The 17,508-nt window shown below is 37.8% G+C and overlaps 1 protein-coding gene across 1 annotated transcript in view; it reads right to left on the reverse strand.

The window, feature by feature from the left end:
• The window catches only part of IQCN (IQ motif containing N), a 69,283-nt gene extending 52,544 nt beyond the window's left edge, over positions 1 to 16,739 (reverse strand). Inside the window, exons 1-2 of the mRNA XM_007489232.3 lie at positions 16,658 to 16,739; positions 11,002 to 11,051 (exon numbers count right to left, since the gene is read on the reverse strand). Coding sequence (XP_007489294.2) covers positions 11,002 to 11,016 — 15 coding nt within the window. The 5' untranslated portion in view covers positions 11,017 to 11,051; positions 16,658 to 16,739. The remainder of the gene's footprint in view (positions 1 to 11,001; positions 11,052 to 16,657) is intronic.
• Positions 16,740 to 17,508: the final 769 nt, after the last annotated feature.

Below are 17,508 nucleotides of genomic sequence, written 5' to 3' on the forward strand. Positions count from 1 at the left end.
GTTTCCCTTTCTGTTGCTTGATTTTATAAAAACAGTATTATATAGTAGGGTTAGCTAGGTAGCATGGTGGATAGAAATCTGGGCCTGGATTAGGAAAATCTAAATTCAAATCCAGCCTCCAACACATACTGGCTGTGTAACTTGGGCAAGTCACTTAACCTCTATAGGCTTCACTATCAGTTTCCTCAACTTTAAAATGGAGATAATAGAACCCATTTCCCAGGGCTATTGTGAGGATCAAATGAGATCATATTTATGAAGCTCTTAGAGAATATGCTATACAAATGCTAGACATTGTTATTCAAGATTAAGAGAGAACTTTAAGAGTTAAAAGAAAGAAGGAAAAATTGAACTGATATTCTGAAAACTAAAACCCACATTCTTTATTGTTGTTTTGTTGTTTTTGCTGTTGTTGTTGTTTATATGGAGATAGTATAGAGGAAACTTGCCTGAGTGGGAAGAGGATATGCAAAAGAAAGTATGGAGATTGGGATGTCATTCCACCCAGAATTAGAATGATGTTAGCAGAGAAGTTATACTATTTTCATTCATTCATGGAGTGAGCTAAGAGCAGTAGAGAAGAGAGGCTCCAAAGGATCTAAGTGGAAGTTGCTCTAGGAGAAGAAATGATGGGGTGCCATTGAAACATATTTCCCATGGGGAAAGTGGCGACAAAGACCTCATAACAGTTCTACTTGGAAGTGAAGAGACTGACATAGTAGGAGACATCTTCTCCTTCCTAGAATTTTGCCCCAACATCCAGGGTGAAAAAAGAGGATGTCAAATACAGAATTTAGATATACTGGCTTTAGAAGAAGTAAATGGTGATGGTAAGGACAGAAAGACTCCAGATACAGTGGCCACACTCTTACCCCTCTATCTTCTTCATGAGTGAATATTTCTAGGAATGAGACAGTAGGGGGCCCTCTAGCCTCCCCTATCACTTTCAGTCTCTTCCAATGGACATATGGCCAAATCTAAGAATTATGCTGTCCATAGCCAATCATACAAATAGCATAAAAATGGCATTGACATGCCCATCTATTGGAAAATGGCTGAACAAATTGTGGTATGTGATTGTAATGGAATACTATTGTGTTATAAGAAATGATGAGCAGGAGGATTTCAGAAAAATTAGTAAGACTCACATGAATTAATACAGAGTGAAGTGTACAGAACTAGCAGAACACTGTACAAAATAACATCAATATGATATAATGAACAACTATTCATCTATTCTCAACAATACAATGATCTAAGACCATGTTGGCAAACCTATGGCACACATGCTGGAGGGGGCTGCTGTTCCCTTCTCCTCTCCACTACTCCTAAGGACATGTCTCTCATTATCCGCCCCTCTGCCCAGAAACCCAATGAGAGTGCTTCCTTTCTCTCCTGTCTGGGGTAAGGGAATGGCTCACATATGGCATGAGGATGCAATTTGGGCACTCGGTCTCTAAAAGGTTCACCATCACTGATCTAAGAGTGACTTAGTATATCTCAAGATGAAAAATGCTATCTCTCTTCAGAGAAAGAACTTATGCAGGTGGAAGCATATCATTTTTCATCTTATTTTATTCCTGAGTTTTTCTAATGTGTTTTCTCCTACATGAGCAATATAGAAATGTTTTTTGTAGGATAACCTACATGTATAACCAATATCAAATTACTTACCATCTCAGAGAGGGGAAAGGAAAGGGAGAGCATTTGGAACTCAAAATGATGAAAAATGAATGCCAAAAATTGTTTTTACATATAGTTGAGAAAAAAAATAAAACATTACTGAAGAGTAAAAAACAAAAGCATCATTAAACCCAGGCCACAAAGATAAGAGTCTCCATAAGGGGCTGATCCTAAGTTTCTGAGAAACATTAAATTTGCTTAGATTAATAACAAGAAGGGACTGAAAAAGATGCAGTTCAAAAATTCCAAAACCTACACAGGGGCCATCCAAGCTCTTAGCTCTTAGCACAAAAGCTTCCATGTCTGGGTCCTCGGGCCCAATCACACCAAGGCTACCATTAGTTATACTAGCCCCAAGACTCTCACCAAATATCCAGGTCCTCAAACCCCCAAAATTGATTCTAAGGTTGTCATAACCTTATCAAGCCCAATGAACCTATGGTTGCAGGGTGTACTAAATTAAAGTTTACTACTGATCCCAGAGTTGCCAAGCTTGATGCCAAGACCATCAAATCCAAAGCCAAAGTATCTAAGGTCTGATACCAAATCCAAAATGAGTTCAAGTATTGCTCTTAGGTCACCAAGCCCAATGGTTCCAAGGCTGATGATCCCACTCACCTTAAGAATTGCCAATCCCAAAGTTGACAGTGCAAAGGCTCCTGGGGCTAAAGTTACTAGTCCCAAGCCTTCAGAAGATCACATATAAACCATAAGTCTTAGTTTTTCTAAGAGAGGGCATGATGATTTACTCTTTTGTACAAATATAAGAAATGACAATTCAAAAGAATAAAAAATAAGACATCATAAAAACAATTAGAGAAAAAAGAAAAATAGAAAGGAAAATGGGATGAGATCTACAAATGGATTAATTTTGGAACAGAATAGAAGAAAGCAACGTTTGTTTAAACCTTGGTGCTAGGGCCACTGCACAGGTACTCGGTGGTTCTGGAATTTTGGGCCTGAATCTTTTTCAGACCTTTTTTTATTATGAGACCTAGAAAATTAAATGTTTCTCAGAAACTTAGGGTCAACCCCTTACAGAGATTCATCTCTCTGTGGCCAGCATTTATTGATAGTATCTGATCTTGAGTTAATTTGAACTTATCCCATCATTCCTGTAGCATATCAGTGTCAAACAAATCAGAAGAGGCGAGAGGATCCTGTAGGAGGGAGGTACTGTAGGCAAAAGCCACAAAGTGGTCAAGAAGACATAAGGATTGAGAAGATGCTATTAGAATATTAGTTTAAAAGATCATTGGTAGTCTTGAAGGCAATAGTTTCAATCAAGTAGTCGATTCAGAAGTCAGATTTCTGAGGGGATTACAAGAAGCCTGCAGGAGGTAAGGAAATGGAAACAAAGAGTATAACATTCTTTTTTTCAGAGTTTGGATAGGAAAGGGAGAAAAAGGACAATACATGAAAAAAAATCAAATAAAGACTTTTTTAAGGGTCAGAAAGACCTAAGAAAAGAAGAAAAAAGAAAAAAAGAGAAAAGAAAAAAAGAAAAGGAAATGAAAGAAAAGAAAAAGAATTTTCTCAGTAAAGACTGACTTTATTGTGAGAGCCACATCATGAAGCCATACATGCAGCATAGACTAAGAGCCCAAGCCTTACAACTTACAGATATTTAAAGGAAAGGATGAAATGATAATCAAATGGCATCTTCTCAATCCTTGTGTCTTCTTGACCTCTCTGTGGCTTTTACCTGACAGTAGTTCCTCCTACTGAATCTTCTGACTTATATGACACTGATATTCTAGGGGAATGATGGGATCAACTCAAATTGACCCAAGATCAGATGCCATCAATGGCGGAGGGGTTCCCATCCATGGAGACTTCCCCTTTTGGATACCAGAAGATCAGTTTTCAAAGCCACACAATGAGTTTCCTAACCCACCTTCTGCTCTATGGCACAATTCTGAGAGTACTCTGCTCAGGGTCAAAAGTGAACTGAGAATTAATCTTTAATTACTAACTCAGCACACTTTATCTGCGATTATTTCTTGATGATCCTTACTGATTATTGGCTCTTATACACAGTCATTCAATCAATTAATATCTGAGGCTATTTCTTACTATAAATCACACAGTGACAACTTGTCAAACTATTATAACGGATTAATATATGATAACTCGAGATGATTATGAATGATTTAAAAGGCAATAAGTGGCAATTTCCTTTTCACCAGACATGTTTACAGGGGATGGAGAAGGAGTTAGTGGATAAGACAAGATCGAAAATGAATGACTGGAGAGGAGAGAGTTGGGGATATGATTAAGATGGTGAGTGGAGACATTAGCCTTGACAAGAAGATCCATCTTTTCATCGGACTAGAGAAAAAGAGAAAATGGGGAATGATAAAGAGGATTTTAGAACAACAGACCATAGATAGCAGTGGAAAGGATTTTAGAAGTCATCTAGGTCAATCCTTCTATTTTACAAATGAAGAAACTGAGGAGCAGAAAAATTAAGTAACCTGCCTAAAGTCATACAGATATTAAGTGGCAGAGATTTAAGGTTTGGAATAGGCAAGAAAATGGAATTCATGATGGATAACCTCCATTTTCTTCCCCCATTTAAAATATTTTATTGATTTTTTTTACAACTGCATCATTTTCTAATGATTTTCCATCATTTCCAGTAGAATCTTTCCTTGTAATAAATACAGTAAAGAAAAAGAAATTATCCCATTGGCCATATTGAAAATGTAGTCCCCATTATGTCCCTACAGAATAACAATTCTCTGCCAAGAAACAAAAAGCATATTTAACCATCTCTGAAGTCACAACTGGTCACTTAGTTCAGTTCCCCATCACCTCTTGCCTGATCTATTGTCTTAATCTCTCTACCTTAAGTCTGTCCCTACCCTCTAGTCCATCCTCCACAGGGGCACCAAGATGGTTTTCCTAAGGCATAGCTTTGACTATATCTCATCCTCCTCTCATCCCTCACCCAACCCCAATGTCTCCCAACTTTCTCTAGAGTCAATTAAAAACTCTTTTGTTTGGGGGCAGCTGACTGGCTGGCTTAGTGGATTGAGAGCCAGGACCAAAGATAGGAGTGATGGTGGTCCTGGGTTCAAATCTGACCTCAGACACTTCCTAGCTGTGTGACCCTAGGCATGTCACCTAACCCCCATTGTCTAGCCCTTACTGCTCTTCTGCCTTGGAACAAATATAGAGTATTACTTTGAAGAGGGAAGGTGAGGATTTGAAAAAACAACAACAAAAAACTCTCCTTTTTGGCGTTTAAAGGCTTTTAAATCCTAGTCTCAATCTACCTATTCTAATGAGTGTTTTCTATCCATGTACTCCATAATCCAGTTGTACTGGCCCACATATATAATACTTCACCTCCTGACTCTCTTCCTTTGACCTAATTGTCCCTTATCCCTGGAACACTCTGGTCTCACTCTGTCCTCTGGCTTCCCCAGCTTTCTTCAAGATTTGGCTTAAATTCCATGTCTTACAAGAGGTGTTTGGGGCCTTCATGTTATCCCCCATCCCTTTATTCTGAGATTGTCTTCCATTTTTACTGTTAATGTGTGTACTGTACATTGCTGTTGTTATTTATTTGGTGTCTCCATTAGAATAATCATTGCTTGAGGATTGTTTTTGTGTGTGTGTGTGTTTGGGGTTGGGTTTGGGGGGTTTTTTGTCTTTCTTTGTATGCCCAGAATTTGGCACTGTGCCTGACTCATGAATGTTTAATAAATGCACGATAGTAAGATCAGGAGTGAAGCAAAAATGGCCATTATCATCACTTTTCATACTTTCAATATTGTACCAGAAATGCTAAGAAAAAAGAAATAGCAATAAGAGAAGAAAAAAGAATTAAAGGAATTAGAATAGGGAAGAAATCAAACTATCAGTCTTTGCAGAGAGTATGATGTTATATTTACCAGATCCTAAACATTCAACTAAAAAACTAACTGAAATAATTAACAACTTTAGCAAAGTTGCAGGATATAAAATAAATCCATAAAAATCATCAGCATTTCTTTATATTATGAGCAAAGACTAGCAAGAAGAGATAGAAAAAGAAATACCATTTAAATTAATTGTAGATAATATAAAATATTTGGGTGCCTACCTGCCAAGACAAAGTCAGGAATTATATGAGCACAATTATAAAACATTTCCCATAAAAATAAAGTCAGGTCTAAACAATTGGAAAAATGTCAATTGCTCATGGACTGACAGTCCACCTCCGTACTTATTCAATGCCATAACAATTGAATTGCCCCAAAATTATTTTACAGAACTAGAAAAATTAATAACAAAATTCATCTGGAAGAACAAAAGTTCAAGAATATCAAGGGGATAATTTAAAATTTGAAAGAAGGTGGCCTAGATTTACCAGATCTCAAACTGTATTACAAAGCTGTAATCATCAAAACAATCTGGTACTGGCTAAGAAATAGGGTGAAAGATCAATGGAATAGATTAGCTACACAAGATAGAGTAGCAAATTACCATAGTTAGTGTTTGTTAAACCCAAAGATCCAACCTTTTGGAAAAAGAAATTACTCTATGAAAATAACTGCTAGGGAAACTGGAAAAAGTTATGGCACAGACTGGGTATAGACTAACATCTAACATCCTATACCAAGAGAAGGTCAAGATGGATACATGATTCAGATGTAAAAGCAAATTAGCAAATTAGAGGAACATAGAATAGTCTATTTGTCAGATCTATGGATGAGGGAAGAATTTATAACCAAACAAGAGACAGAAAGCATTACAGGATGTAAAATGGATAATTTTGACTATATTATACTAAAAAGGTTTTACAAAACCAATGCAACCAAGATTAAAAGAAAAGGAGAAAGATAGGGAAAAAATCAGTATCTCTGGTAAAGAACTTAATTCTCAAATATATATAGAACTGAGTTAAATTTATAAGAATGCACATCATTCCCCAGTTGATAAACAGTCAAAGGATATGAATAGTCAATTTTCAGATGAATAATTCAAAGCTATATAAAATCACATAAAAATGCTTTAATTCACTATTAGAGAAAATCAAATTAGAACAACTCTGAGGTATCACTTCACACCTACAATTGTAAACCTTAAAATTTCTTAGACTTATAAATGTTGGAAATTTCACCATTGGGAAATTTCATACTTGAAAAATTTCCTATTGAGAGTGGGAACTCTATTGGAATGTGAACCCCATTGGCATGGGAGGTTCCTCCTCCTCCCTTCTTAAGATTACTTTAGGACAGAAACCTTTTGCTGAACAATGGAAAGGGCTTTGACCTATGCTTAAGCATAGAACAGGAATTTCTTTGAGTCATGATTGATTTTAGAATTGATACAATGGAGATACTTGGAATGACAGAACCAGGTCTTGGAAATTGCAATCTCCACCCTACTCAGTCCTAACAGGATTTAGGAAGGGCTGCAGCATAGATCAAAATTTAATTATTCCAATCTCTACCCTACTCAGGGTAACAGGATTTAGGAAGGGCTGTAGCAAAAGATCAAGATTTAATTATTTGAGAATATGACCTTCAACAGACATGTGCAAAGCCACAGACCTCTGGGCGGTCCTGGGTTAAGCTAGAGCCACCATTGGCACAGGGAAAATGATGGACAGTGATTGGTAGATGTGAGAACTGAGGGGAGGGAACTTGGATGGTTTCCTTAAAGATAGAGGGGTCTGAGGACTGAGGAGAGGGTTGGAGAGTTTTGGCTCTGAGTGGTTGGAGAGGTGCTCTGAGAAGCTTGCTCTAAAGGAAGCTGGAGGTGGAGGCCCCGGAAACTGTTTCTCCATTTTGGTCACGTGAGTAATAGGGACTGATCTCCTTTCTTTGCCCCAGCTATCTAAGGGCTTGGGCCTTTTGGCCCAGCCTAAACAGAAGGGGTATTTAAGCCCTATTCCCTTCTCTCCCCTTTCTCTCTCTCTCTCTCTCTCTCTCTCTCTCTCTCTCTCTCTCTCTAATTCCTTTCTTCCTCCTGTTTGTAATTAAACTCTATAAAAGGCTGACGGCTGACTAGAGTTTTCATTTAGGAATTACATAGCTGAATTCCTTGGCGACCTTAAATTAATATATATCAGTCTTTTAAAGTGATTTCCTTGTCACACAATATTGGCTAATATGACAGAAAAAATAAAATAATAAATGCTGGAGGGGATGGAAGAAAATTGGTACCCTAATGCACAGTTGATAGAGTTGTGAACTGATATGCCCATTCTGGAAAGGGATTTGGAACTATGCCCAAAGAGGTTTAAAAGTATGCATACCTTTTCATCCAGCAAAACCACTCCTAGATCTGTATCCCAAAGAGATTTTTTTAAAAGGGAAAGGACTTATTTGTACAAAAATATTTGTAGCAGCTTTTTGTGGTAACAAAAAATTGGAGACTGAGAAGATGTCCATTAATTGGGAAATGGCTGAGCAAGTTGTGGTATATGATTATAATGGAATACTACTGTGCTCTCAGAAAGAACGAAAGGGATGATTTAAGAAAAACCTGGAACCAATGCAAAGTGAAGTGACTAGAACCAGAAACACATTGTGCAAAATAACAGCAATATTATATGATGAACATTTATAAACGACTTGGCTATTCTTTGCAATGCAGTGATCCAAGAAAAACCTCAAGGACTCAGTGAGAAACACCAGCTGGCTCCAAAGAAAGAACTGATAGAGTCTGAACATAGAAGAAGATACATTCATTATCTTTCACTTTATTTCTTCACTTTTATTTTGTTTTATTTTCTTTTGTTCTCTTTCACAAGATGACTACTATGGAAAGATGTTTTACACTTTTATACATGTAAAAATCTAAGAAAATATAAACACATGATAACTGATAATAAAAAAAAACAACTTAAATGTCAATGGATTAAACTTCCCAATTAAATAAATTCATTTGCTACTATCTCCTCTGCTTGCTTTATCTACATCTAGCCCTGCCCAGGATAAACTCACCACCAGATAATCTCATCACTAGGAAACTCATCTCATCAAGATCCTTCAGTTTTATTATTTATATCTCATCAGTACCCTTAGTTGGTTCTATCCTTTTGTTTACAGGGCTGGAGGGTAAAAAACAACAACAACATTTCCTCCATTTACTCAGGGCTCAAAACATCAGCCATCTCTTCATCTGCTACCAGCTGCTCTGCTTAGTTTTGACCCCACCATCATCTCCCTTGTGTCCCTGCAATGGGTACCCTCTGAGGCTCTTCTCAGCCTTCACCTTCCTTTTGTATATAGACCTAACTCAGGTATATTGGGGTTTGGGTTCCAGACCACCATAATAAAGCAGTGCTGTAGTCTATTAGGAGTACAATCATATTATGCCCTTAAAAAAAATACTTTCTTAAAAAATGCTAATCATCATCTGAGCCTTTGGTGAGTCACAATCTTTTTGCCGGTGGGAGCCTTGATGTTAATGGCCACTGACTGATCAGGATGGAGGACACTAAAGGTGAGGGTGGATGGGACAATTTCTTGAAATAAGACAATAATGAAGTTTGCCTCATTGATTGACTCTTCCTTTCACAAAGTATTTCTCTGTAGCATTTGATGTTGCTGGATAGTATTGAGCTCACAGCAGAACTTCTTTCAAAATTGGAGTCAAGCCTCCCAAACCCTGTGGCTGCTTTAACAATCAAGTTTATGTTAGATTCTTCAATATCTTTGTGTCTTGGGAAATAGGGAGGCTCAAGGAGGGAAGAGGCAGCAACGACCAAAACATACAAAGTGTTTATTGATTAAGCTAGCTATATTAAATGATCATTCATGGCACCCCAAAGCAATTTCGTAGTTAACATCAACATCCACCGATCACAGATCACCAAAACAGATATAATCAGGAAAAACTTTGAAATATTGTGGAAATTACCAAAAGGAAGCATGGAGATGAGACATGAGCTCATGCTGTTAGGGAAACGGCACATCCTTCCATTTTAAAAACAAACAAATTAAAAAAAAAAAAAACAAAAAAAACCCACACAAACCCATAATACCTACAAAGTGCAATAAAGCAAAGTGGAGCACAAGAAAATGATGTATGCCCATTAGATTGTAAGCTCCCTTAGGACAGAGACTATCTGTTCCTTATTTGTATAGCATGCAGTAGGCACTTACTAAATGTTTATTATTTGTAAGAGAGAGTCAGAGACAGAGATTGAGAGACAGAGAAAGACAGAAAGAAATAGACAAAGATAGAGATAGAGATGGATAGGGGAGGTGCCTCCGAAGTATGCGGGGAGGTATGACTTGTTTGTTCTTTGTTTCTGATTTACCTTCAAAGTAAATAGGTGAAACTGCTTGGTGTTAACTGGTTAAATGAAACTAGTTACAGGTTCCTTATATTAGGGAGAAAACAACTGGTAGTGGCTTGAGCTGGAGGTCAGAGAAGATAATTTGTCAATCTCTCAGGTTAGCCTATAACTCCAAAGAGGAAATATAGCTGGTCAGGCTCTTGGAGAATGAGCCAGAGCCTACTCCCTAGAAAAGAAATTCATGAAAAATAGAAATAAAGGATAAAAATGGAGACCTAGAACAAAATTTAGCATTCATTAGGTGATTTTTTAAAAGCTATTACTGTAATCATATTCTCAGACAAAACAATTGACTTACATACTCCAAATGACATGGTATTTAAATTCAATGAGGGAAAAGCTAACCGAATTCTTATATGTATATATATGTTTTATTATATATATAAAAGAAAGACACACAGAAATCGTAGGAGACTTAAATGTCCCTTCATCCAAATTGGATGAATCTAACCAAAATAATAAAAAGTTAAATATAGAACTGAACAGGCTATTGAAAAAATTATATTTAAAAGAATTAAGGGAGGCAGCTAGGTGGCTCAGTGTATTGAGAGCCAGGTCCATAGATGGAAGGTCCTGGGTTCAAATCTTGCCTAAGACATTCCCTAGCTGTGTGACCCTGTACAAATCACTTAACACTCATTGCCTTGTCAATACCACTCTTCTACCTTAGAACCAATACACCATATTGATTCTAAGACAAAAGGTATGAATTTTTTAAAAAAGACTTAAAGAGAGTCTTCTGAATACGAACACCATAGAATATACATGATATAAATATCAATATATATATATTTCTTAGCATCATGCAGGAAATATGTTTACAAAAATATAAAAGGCAGAAATATTATATTTCCGCTATATTCTAGAATTCAGTGAAAACCATGATTAAAAAAGGAATCCAATAAAAATATAGATCTAAAGGAAGACTAATAAGCAACAACATTCTGATGTCAGAGAAAAAATTATAGAACAGTTGAAATTATGTAAAAAAGAATAACAATGTGACCACATACCCACATATTGTACATATAGCAAGCCAGTCCTCAAAAGAAAAACTGTATTTCTGAAAATAAAATTAACAAATAGAAAAAATAGTTAGTGAAGTATGCCTACATTTTTAAAACTAGAAAATCAACAAAATGACAAACACAAATGAATATAGAAGAACTATTAAAAATTAAAGAATATAAAATATAAACCAAAAAGACCCTAGAAGTTATAAAACTTGAATATCAAGAGCTAAAAATATCAATAAACCTTAAGCTAATTTGCTCCCCCCCCCAAAATGGAAAAAAATATAGTAAAACATTTTAAGAGGCAAATTTGCAATGAACAGAGATTAACAAGAATAATGAGAAATTACTTCATAGTTTATAGGTTAGCAAAACAAAATTTAAAGGAATTTGATGATTACTTACAAATATAGAAAGTATCCACAATAACAAAACAAGTCATAGAAATCTAGACAACTCAGTCTCAGAAATAAAAAAACTGAATAAGATATAAATTTTGGGGGGGGAAAACCTGGTCTGTATAGATTCATAAATGAATTCTATCAAACAAGAACAAATCTTACACTACAAAAATGATTCTGTAGGGGACTAAACAAAGGAGTTGATGAGATTATAGGATGCTTTTGAAAACATTTACCTGTGAAGAGTTGGGGCATGCCCACTGACATCTCCTTGAGAGCACTTAAAATATCTTTGGGGGGGGGGGGGAGGAGAATAAGGAAGAGGGGCAGCTAGATGGCTCAGTGGATAGAGACTCAGGTCTAGAGATAGGAGGTCCTGGGTTCAAATACGATCTCAGAAACTTCCTAGCTATATGATTCTGAGCAAGTCACTTAACCCCCATTGCCTATTCTTTGTTGCTTTTCTGCCTTAGAACCCATACTTAGTATTGATTTTCAGACAGAAGGTAAAAGTTTTTTAAAAGGAAGAATGAAGTCATTTTAGAGATGTTCATTGTTCCAGCCTGGGATGTACCAGTATAACAAAAATCACAATGCTATCCAAATTTATTCATCAGTTTAGTACTATATTATAGTCCAAGTTTATAGTTATGTAGATGATTTATTTAGTGCCTGCCATTGAGGCGAGCCTAGTTTTTTTTCCCCTAATGAGGTAATGAGAAGTCATTCTTGAATTAGTCCAAGGGACTAAGGTTTTGGCCATTGATGTAGCTTCCTGTTGGCCTAAGCAGAAAATCCAGTTTATGAAGAGTTCAGAGATTCTCTCCCAGGTTTCATACTCTCCCCCAAAGGGCAAATGAAACTTAGCCAACCCAAAAGTAGGGAAGCTATATCCAAGTTAATCAAAATGGTATTTTTTTCCCCAAAACTGTATTCTTGCTGAATACTCTTTCCATGTTACAGCTAAGTAAACTTCCTTTTGCTAACCATTATTAAATAGTTTATAAAGGTCACATTTTAGTCCAACTCTGAACCCAAAACAGCAGTCAGGTCTCTCGCACAATACACACCAATCAACCTTTATAGAACTGGAAAAAAAAAATTCTAAAAATTCATTTGGAAGAACAAAAATGTTTAATATCTCAATGGAAATGATAAAAATAAGTAGTCATGAAAGAGAGCTAGTGCGTTCAGATCTCAAGTTAGTAATCATCAAAACTATTGCCAGTTAAAAGAGAAAAAGTCAATCAGTGGAACAGACTAGACAAGAAATTTGAAAAATTAAACAGTAGCCCTTGTTCAACTCAAAAACATAAACTACTCAGGAAATGTCTCCCCATTTATCAAGAACTTCTGGGAAACATAAAAAAGTAGGTTTAGGGGACAGCTAGGTGGCTCAATGGATTTAGAGCTAGGACTAGAAATGGGAGGTCCTGAGTTCAAATCTGGCCTCTTCTTAACACCATGGAAGAACTGAAAGCAGATAGTATCCAATGCCAGCTCTGAGGGAAGCTACACAAAAAAAAAAAAAAAACAGCTACAGAGCACAACTTTAACAAAGTTTTCTAAACTAAAAGAAAAGAAAAAGGTGGGCAAATGAGCAAACAACAAGAAACAACTGAACATAGAAAGTTATTTCAGAGACAGGATAGGCTCAAACTCAGAAGAAGACAACAAAGTCAATACTGCTACATCCAAAGCCTCTAAGAAAAATATGAATTGATCTAAAGTCCAGAAAAAAAATTCAAGGAGGTCATCAAAAAGGGTTTTAAAGGGGGCAGCTGGGTAGCTCAGTGGATTGAGAGCCAGGCCTAGAGACGGGAGGTCCTAGGTTCAAATCTGGTCTCAGACACTTCCCAGCTGTGTGACAATACACAGTATTGACTCCAAGATGGAAGGTGAGGGTTTAAAAAAAAAAAAGGTTTTAAAAATAAAATAAGAGAGGGAAAAGAAAAGAGAGTGATAAGGAAAATCATGAAAAAAGTCAACAGCTTGGTAAAGGAGGCCCAAAAATTGCTGAAGAAATTAGTGTCTTAAAAAACAGAATAGGCCAAATGGTAAAAGAGGCCCAAAAATACAATAGGTGACTCTTTAAAAAGCATAATTGATGACCCTGGGCAAGTCACTTGACCCCCATTGCCTAGCCTTTACCACTCTTCTGCCTTGGAGCCAATACACAGTATTGACTCCAAGAAGGAAGGTAAGGGTTTAAAAAAAAAGCATAATTGGGTGAATAGAAAAAGATATACAAATATGCACTGAAGAAAAGAACTTCTAAAAAGGCAGAATTGGCCATATGGAGAGAGGTACAAAAATTCACTGAGTAAAATAACTTATTAAAAAATAGAATTGGCAAAATGGTAAAGGAGGTAACAAAAACTCACTCAAGAAAATAATTTCGTAAAAACTAAAATTGGGCAAGTGGAAGCTAATGATTCCATAAGGTATCAAGAAACAACCAAAGTCAAAAGAATGAAAATAATCGGAGAAAATGTGAAATGTGTCGTTTGAAAAACAAATGACCTGGAATATAAATCCAGGAGAGGGAATCTAAGAATTATTGGACTAATACACTGCTGTTGGAGTTGTGAGTTTGTCCAACCTTTCTAGAGGGCAATTTGGAACCATGCCAAAAGGGCTTTAAAAGAATGCCTGCCATTTGATCCAGCCATGCCACTGCTGGGTTTGTATCACAAAGAGATAATAAGGAAAAAACTTGTACAAAAATATTTATAGCTGGGCTCTTTGTAGTGGCAAAAAATGAGGGGGTGTCCTTTGATTGAGGAATGGCTGAACAAATTGTGGTATCTGTTGGTGATGGGATACTATTGTGCTCAAAGGAATAATAAAGTGGAGGAATTCCATGGGAACTGGAACAACCTCCAGGAAGTGATGCAGAGCGAGAGGAGCAGAACCAGGAAAACATTGTACATAGAGACTGATACACTGTGGTACAATCGAATGTAATGGATTTCTCCATTAGTGGCAATGCAATGAATGATCCAGGACAATTCTGAGGGACTTATGAGAAAGAACACTATCCACTTCCAGAGAAAGAACTGTGGGAGCAGAAACACAGGAGAAAAACACATGATTTATCACTTGTTTTATATGGGTATAGGATTTGAGTTCTTGGTTTTAAAAGACTATTCTATTGTAAAAATGAATAATATGGAAATAGGTATTGAGTGATAATATATGTATAACCCAGTGGAATTGCTTGTCAGCTCTGAATCATGTAACCTTAGGAAAATACTTAAAAATAAATAAATTTAATTAAAAAAAAAGAAATTATCAAGGAAAACTGCCTTGATACTCTAGAACCAGAAAAAATGAAGAATGTCTGTTGCTCAGATTTCAGCATGCACCTGCTGGACACCCTTATAGAATTTGTCTAATACTATGTTTATCTGGGACAGGCAACAGAGACACACGATGATCTGGGAGCCCAGAGTTGGAAGGGAGGAGGAGAGAGGGCTGGATTGATTTCAGAAAATTACAAAACACTTTGACCTCAAGCTCCTCATAACAGCAAAGATCTATGTTTTCAATAAAATCATTTTATTGGTTTTATCCTCTGGCGGTGGGACTTGACATGCCACAATCTCCAAAGGATTAAAGATGGCAATGAAAAGGGACATGGAGCTTGTGAGCCAGCTGCAACATATAGTCAACAATCAATTCCAGAGACAAGTAAGTCTAATACACATCATTTTTCCAACTCTTTGACAAAGGCATGAGAATTATATGACACCGAGTGAAGCTGGGCTGGTCCCATGGCAGGAGCATAGGATGAGAGGTAACAACCCCGCTTGTCCCCTCATGGCATTGGGTGAAATCAAGGAAGGGCTCCAACATATTGGGTGGACCTGCTGTGGCAAACTTGAGGGGAGAATGTGGATGAGAGTCACCCAGGTTGCACAGACAAGGAAGGGTTCCAATATGCATCACTGGAGGAAGACGTTCAATAAGGTGAAATTGTTTATATAGCTACAGGGGAAGATGATTCTTATAATCCCTAAGTCCTTTATTATTATCAGAGCTGTTAGAAGGAGTATACATCGACAGAGAGAGCAAGGGTGTGAGCTGAGTGTGAATCAAATTTCTGAATCACAATCATTGATCTATGATGAGTATTTATTTATTTGTTTTTAGTCATTTTTCAGTCATGTCCAATGCTTTGTGGACCCATTCAGGGTTTCCTTGTCAAAGATACTGAGTGGTTTGCCATTTCTTTTTCCAAATAATTTGGTAGATGAGGAAACTGAGGGAAATAGTGTGAATTGACTTACCCAGAATCACACAGCTAGTATGTGTCTGAGGTCAGACTTGAACTCATGAAGATGAGTCTTCCTGATTCCCAGCACAGTGCCCTATCAGCTCTGCCACCATAACTGCCAATTTATTTCCTTAACGCATTTAAAAGTTTTATTTTATTTATATAAGCCTTGAGAACCTTAGTAAATTGACCACAATCTACAAATATTGACTACTACTTCCAATGGGCAAATGAGACAACTAAGATACAGAGATTGAGTGATTTGCCCTAATCACCCAAATGTCTCCTGATTCCAAGACCAGTGCTTTTCCCACAATGCCTTTGGGTTGATGGGAACAATAGACTCTGGTTTTAGAGAGTCCCCACGTCTTTGACTCTCTAAAACCAGCGCTTAGACCTGGTTTTCCTTGAACTCTGGGGTGGGGGTCCCTATCTCTGAAAGAAAAGTCTGGCCCCCAAGGCAGCCTGTTCTTCCACAGCCTAGGAAGACTGCTTTGTCTTGAGAAGAGATGCTAAAGACACAAGGGACCTGGGCCAGCAGGAAGGATCGTTTCCTCAAGAAGGATCTTGTTCCCCCAACCTAACCTTGGATGGTAACCTGAAAGCTTGGCATTCAACCAAGGTGGACTCAGCTACAGATATTCAGACACACAGAATGAAGAGTGAGAATGGATTGGGGGAGGGAGGGAGTCATGGGGAATCCTAAAGCATCTTTCTATTTCGACCCATTTTACAGAAAGGACCAGAAGGTCTTGGGAGGACCAAGCATAAGAAGAAAAGAGGACAAAAGGAGAATGAGGTTGTCTAGAGCAGATAACATCTGTAGAACTGGCATCCCATGGCACCCAAAACACATACACATTTCCAATATTGAGACAAAGGAGTAGAAACCTATTTTACAGAACAGATGGAAGCCCTAGCACCTAGCAACTTTGTCCACCCAGTTCCTTGGGTGGGTTATATACCCTGGGCTCACCTGCTACTGCTTTGGACCCAGCAACCAGCATGATGCACCTTATACGGAACCTGGGAAATGGTGGAGGCATTATGACCTGGTGCAGGTTCCAGCCAATCCCAAGTCCTGCCAACCTGCCTTCCCATTTCAAAGCAACCAGAGAAGTTTGGAGGAATGAATGGAGGAAAGGGAAGAAGCGTTTATTAAGCATCCCCTAGATGCCAGGCACTGTGCTGTGCCCTTGACAAAGGGGCTCAAAACCAGGGTGGAAGTCTCGGTAATCGGGAGGGTAGTTAAAATGTCTGATTGGTAGAAAAGGGAGTTGGGGAACCCTGGGCGATGGAGAACTGGGGAAAAGAGAAGTAGGGACCTCTGGGTGACAGAGAACTGGGGAAAAGAGAAGTGGGGACCTCTGGATGATAGAGAACTGGGGAAAAGAGAATTGGGGACCTCAGGGTGATAGAAAACTGGGGAAAAGAGAATTGGGGACCTCTGGGTGATGGAGAACTAGGGAAAAGAGAATTGGGGACCTCTGGGTGATAGAGAACTGGGGAAAAGAGAAGTGGGGAACTCTGGGTGATGGAGAAATGGGGAAAAGAGAAGTGGAGACCTCTAGGTGATAGAGAACTGGGGAAAAGAGAATTGGGGACCTCTGGGTGATAGAGAACTGGGGAAAAGAGAAGTGGGGACCTCTGGGTGATGGAGAACTAGGGAAAAGAGAATTGGGGACCTCTGGGTGATAGAGAACTGGGGAAAAGAGAAATGGAGACCTCTGGGTGATGGAGAACTAGGGAAAAGAGAAGTGGGGACCTCTGGGTGATAGAGAACTGAGGAAAAGAGAATTGGGGACCTCTGGGTGATGGAGAACTAGG

This window comes from Monodelphis domestica, chromosome 3 (assembly GCF_027887165.1).
Source record: "Monodelphis domestica isolate mMonDom1 chromosome 3, mMonDom1.pri, whole genome shotgun sequence".
Taxonomy (NCBI): Eukaryota; Metazoa; Chordata; class Mammalia; order Didelphimorphia; family Didelphidae; genus Monodelphis; species Monodelphis domestica.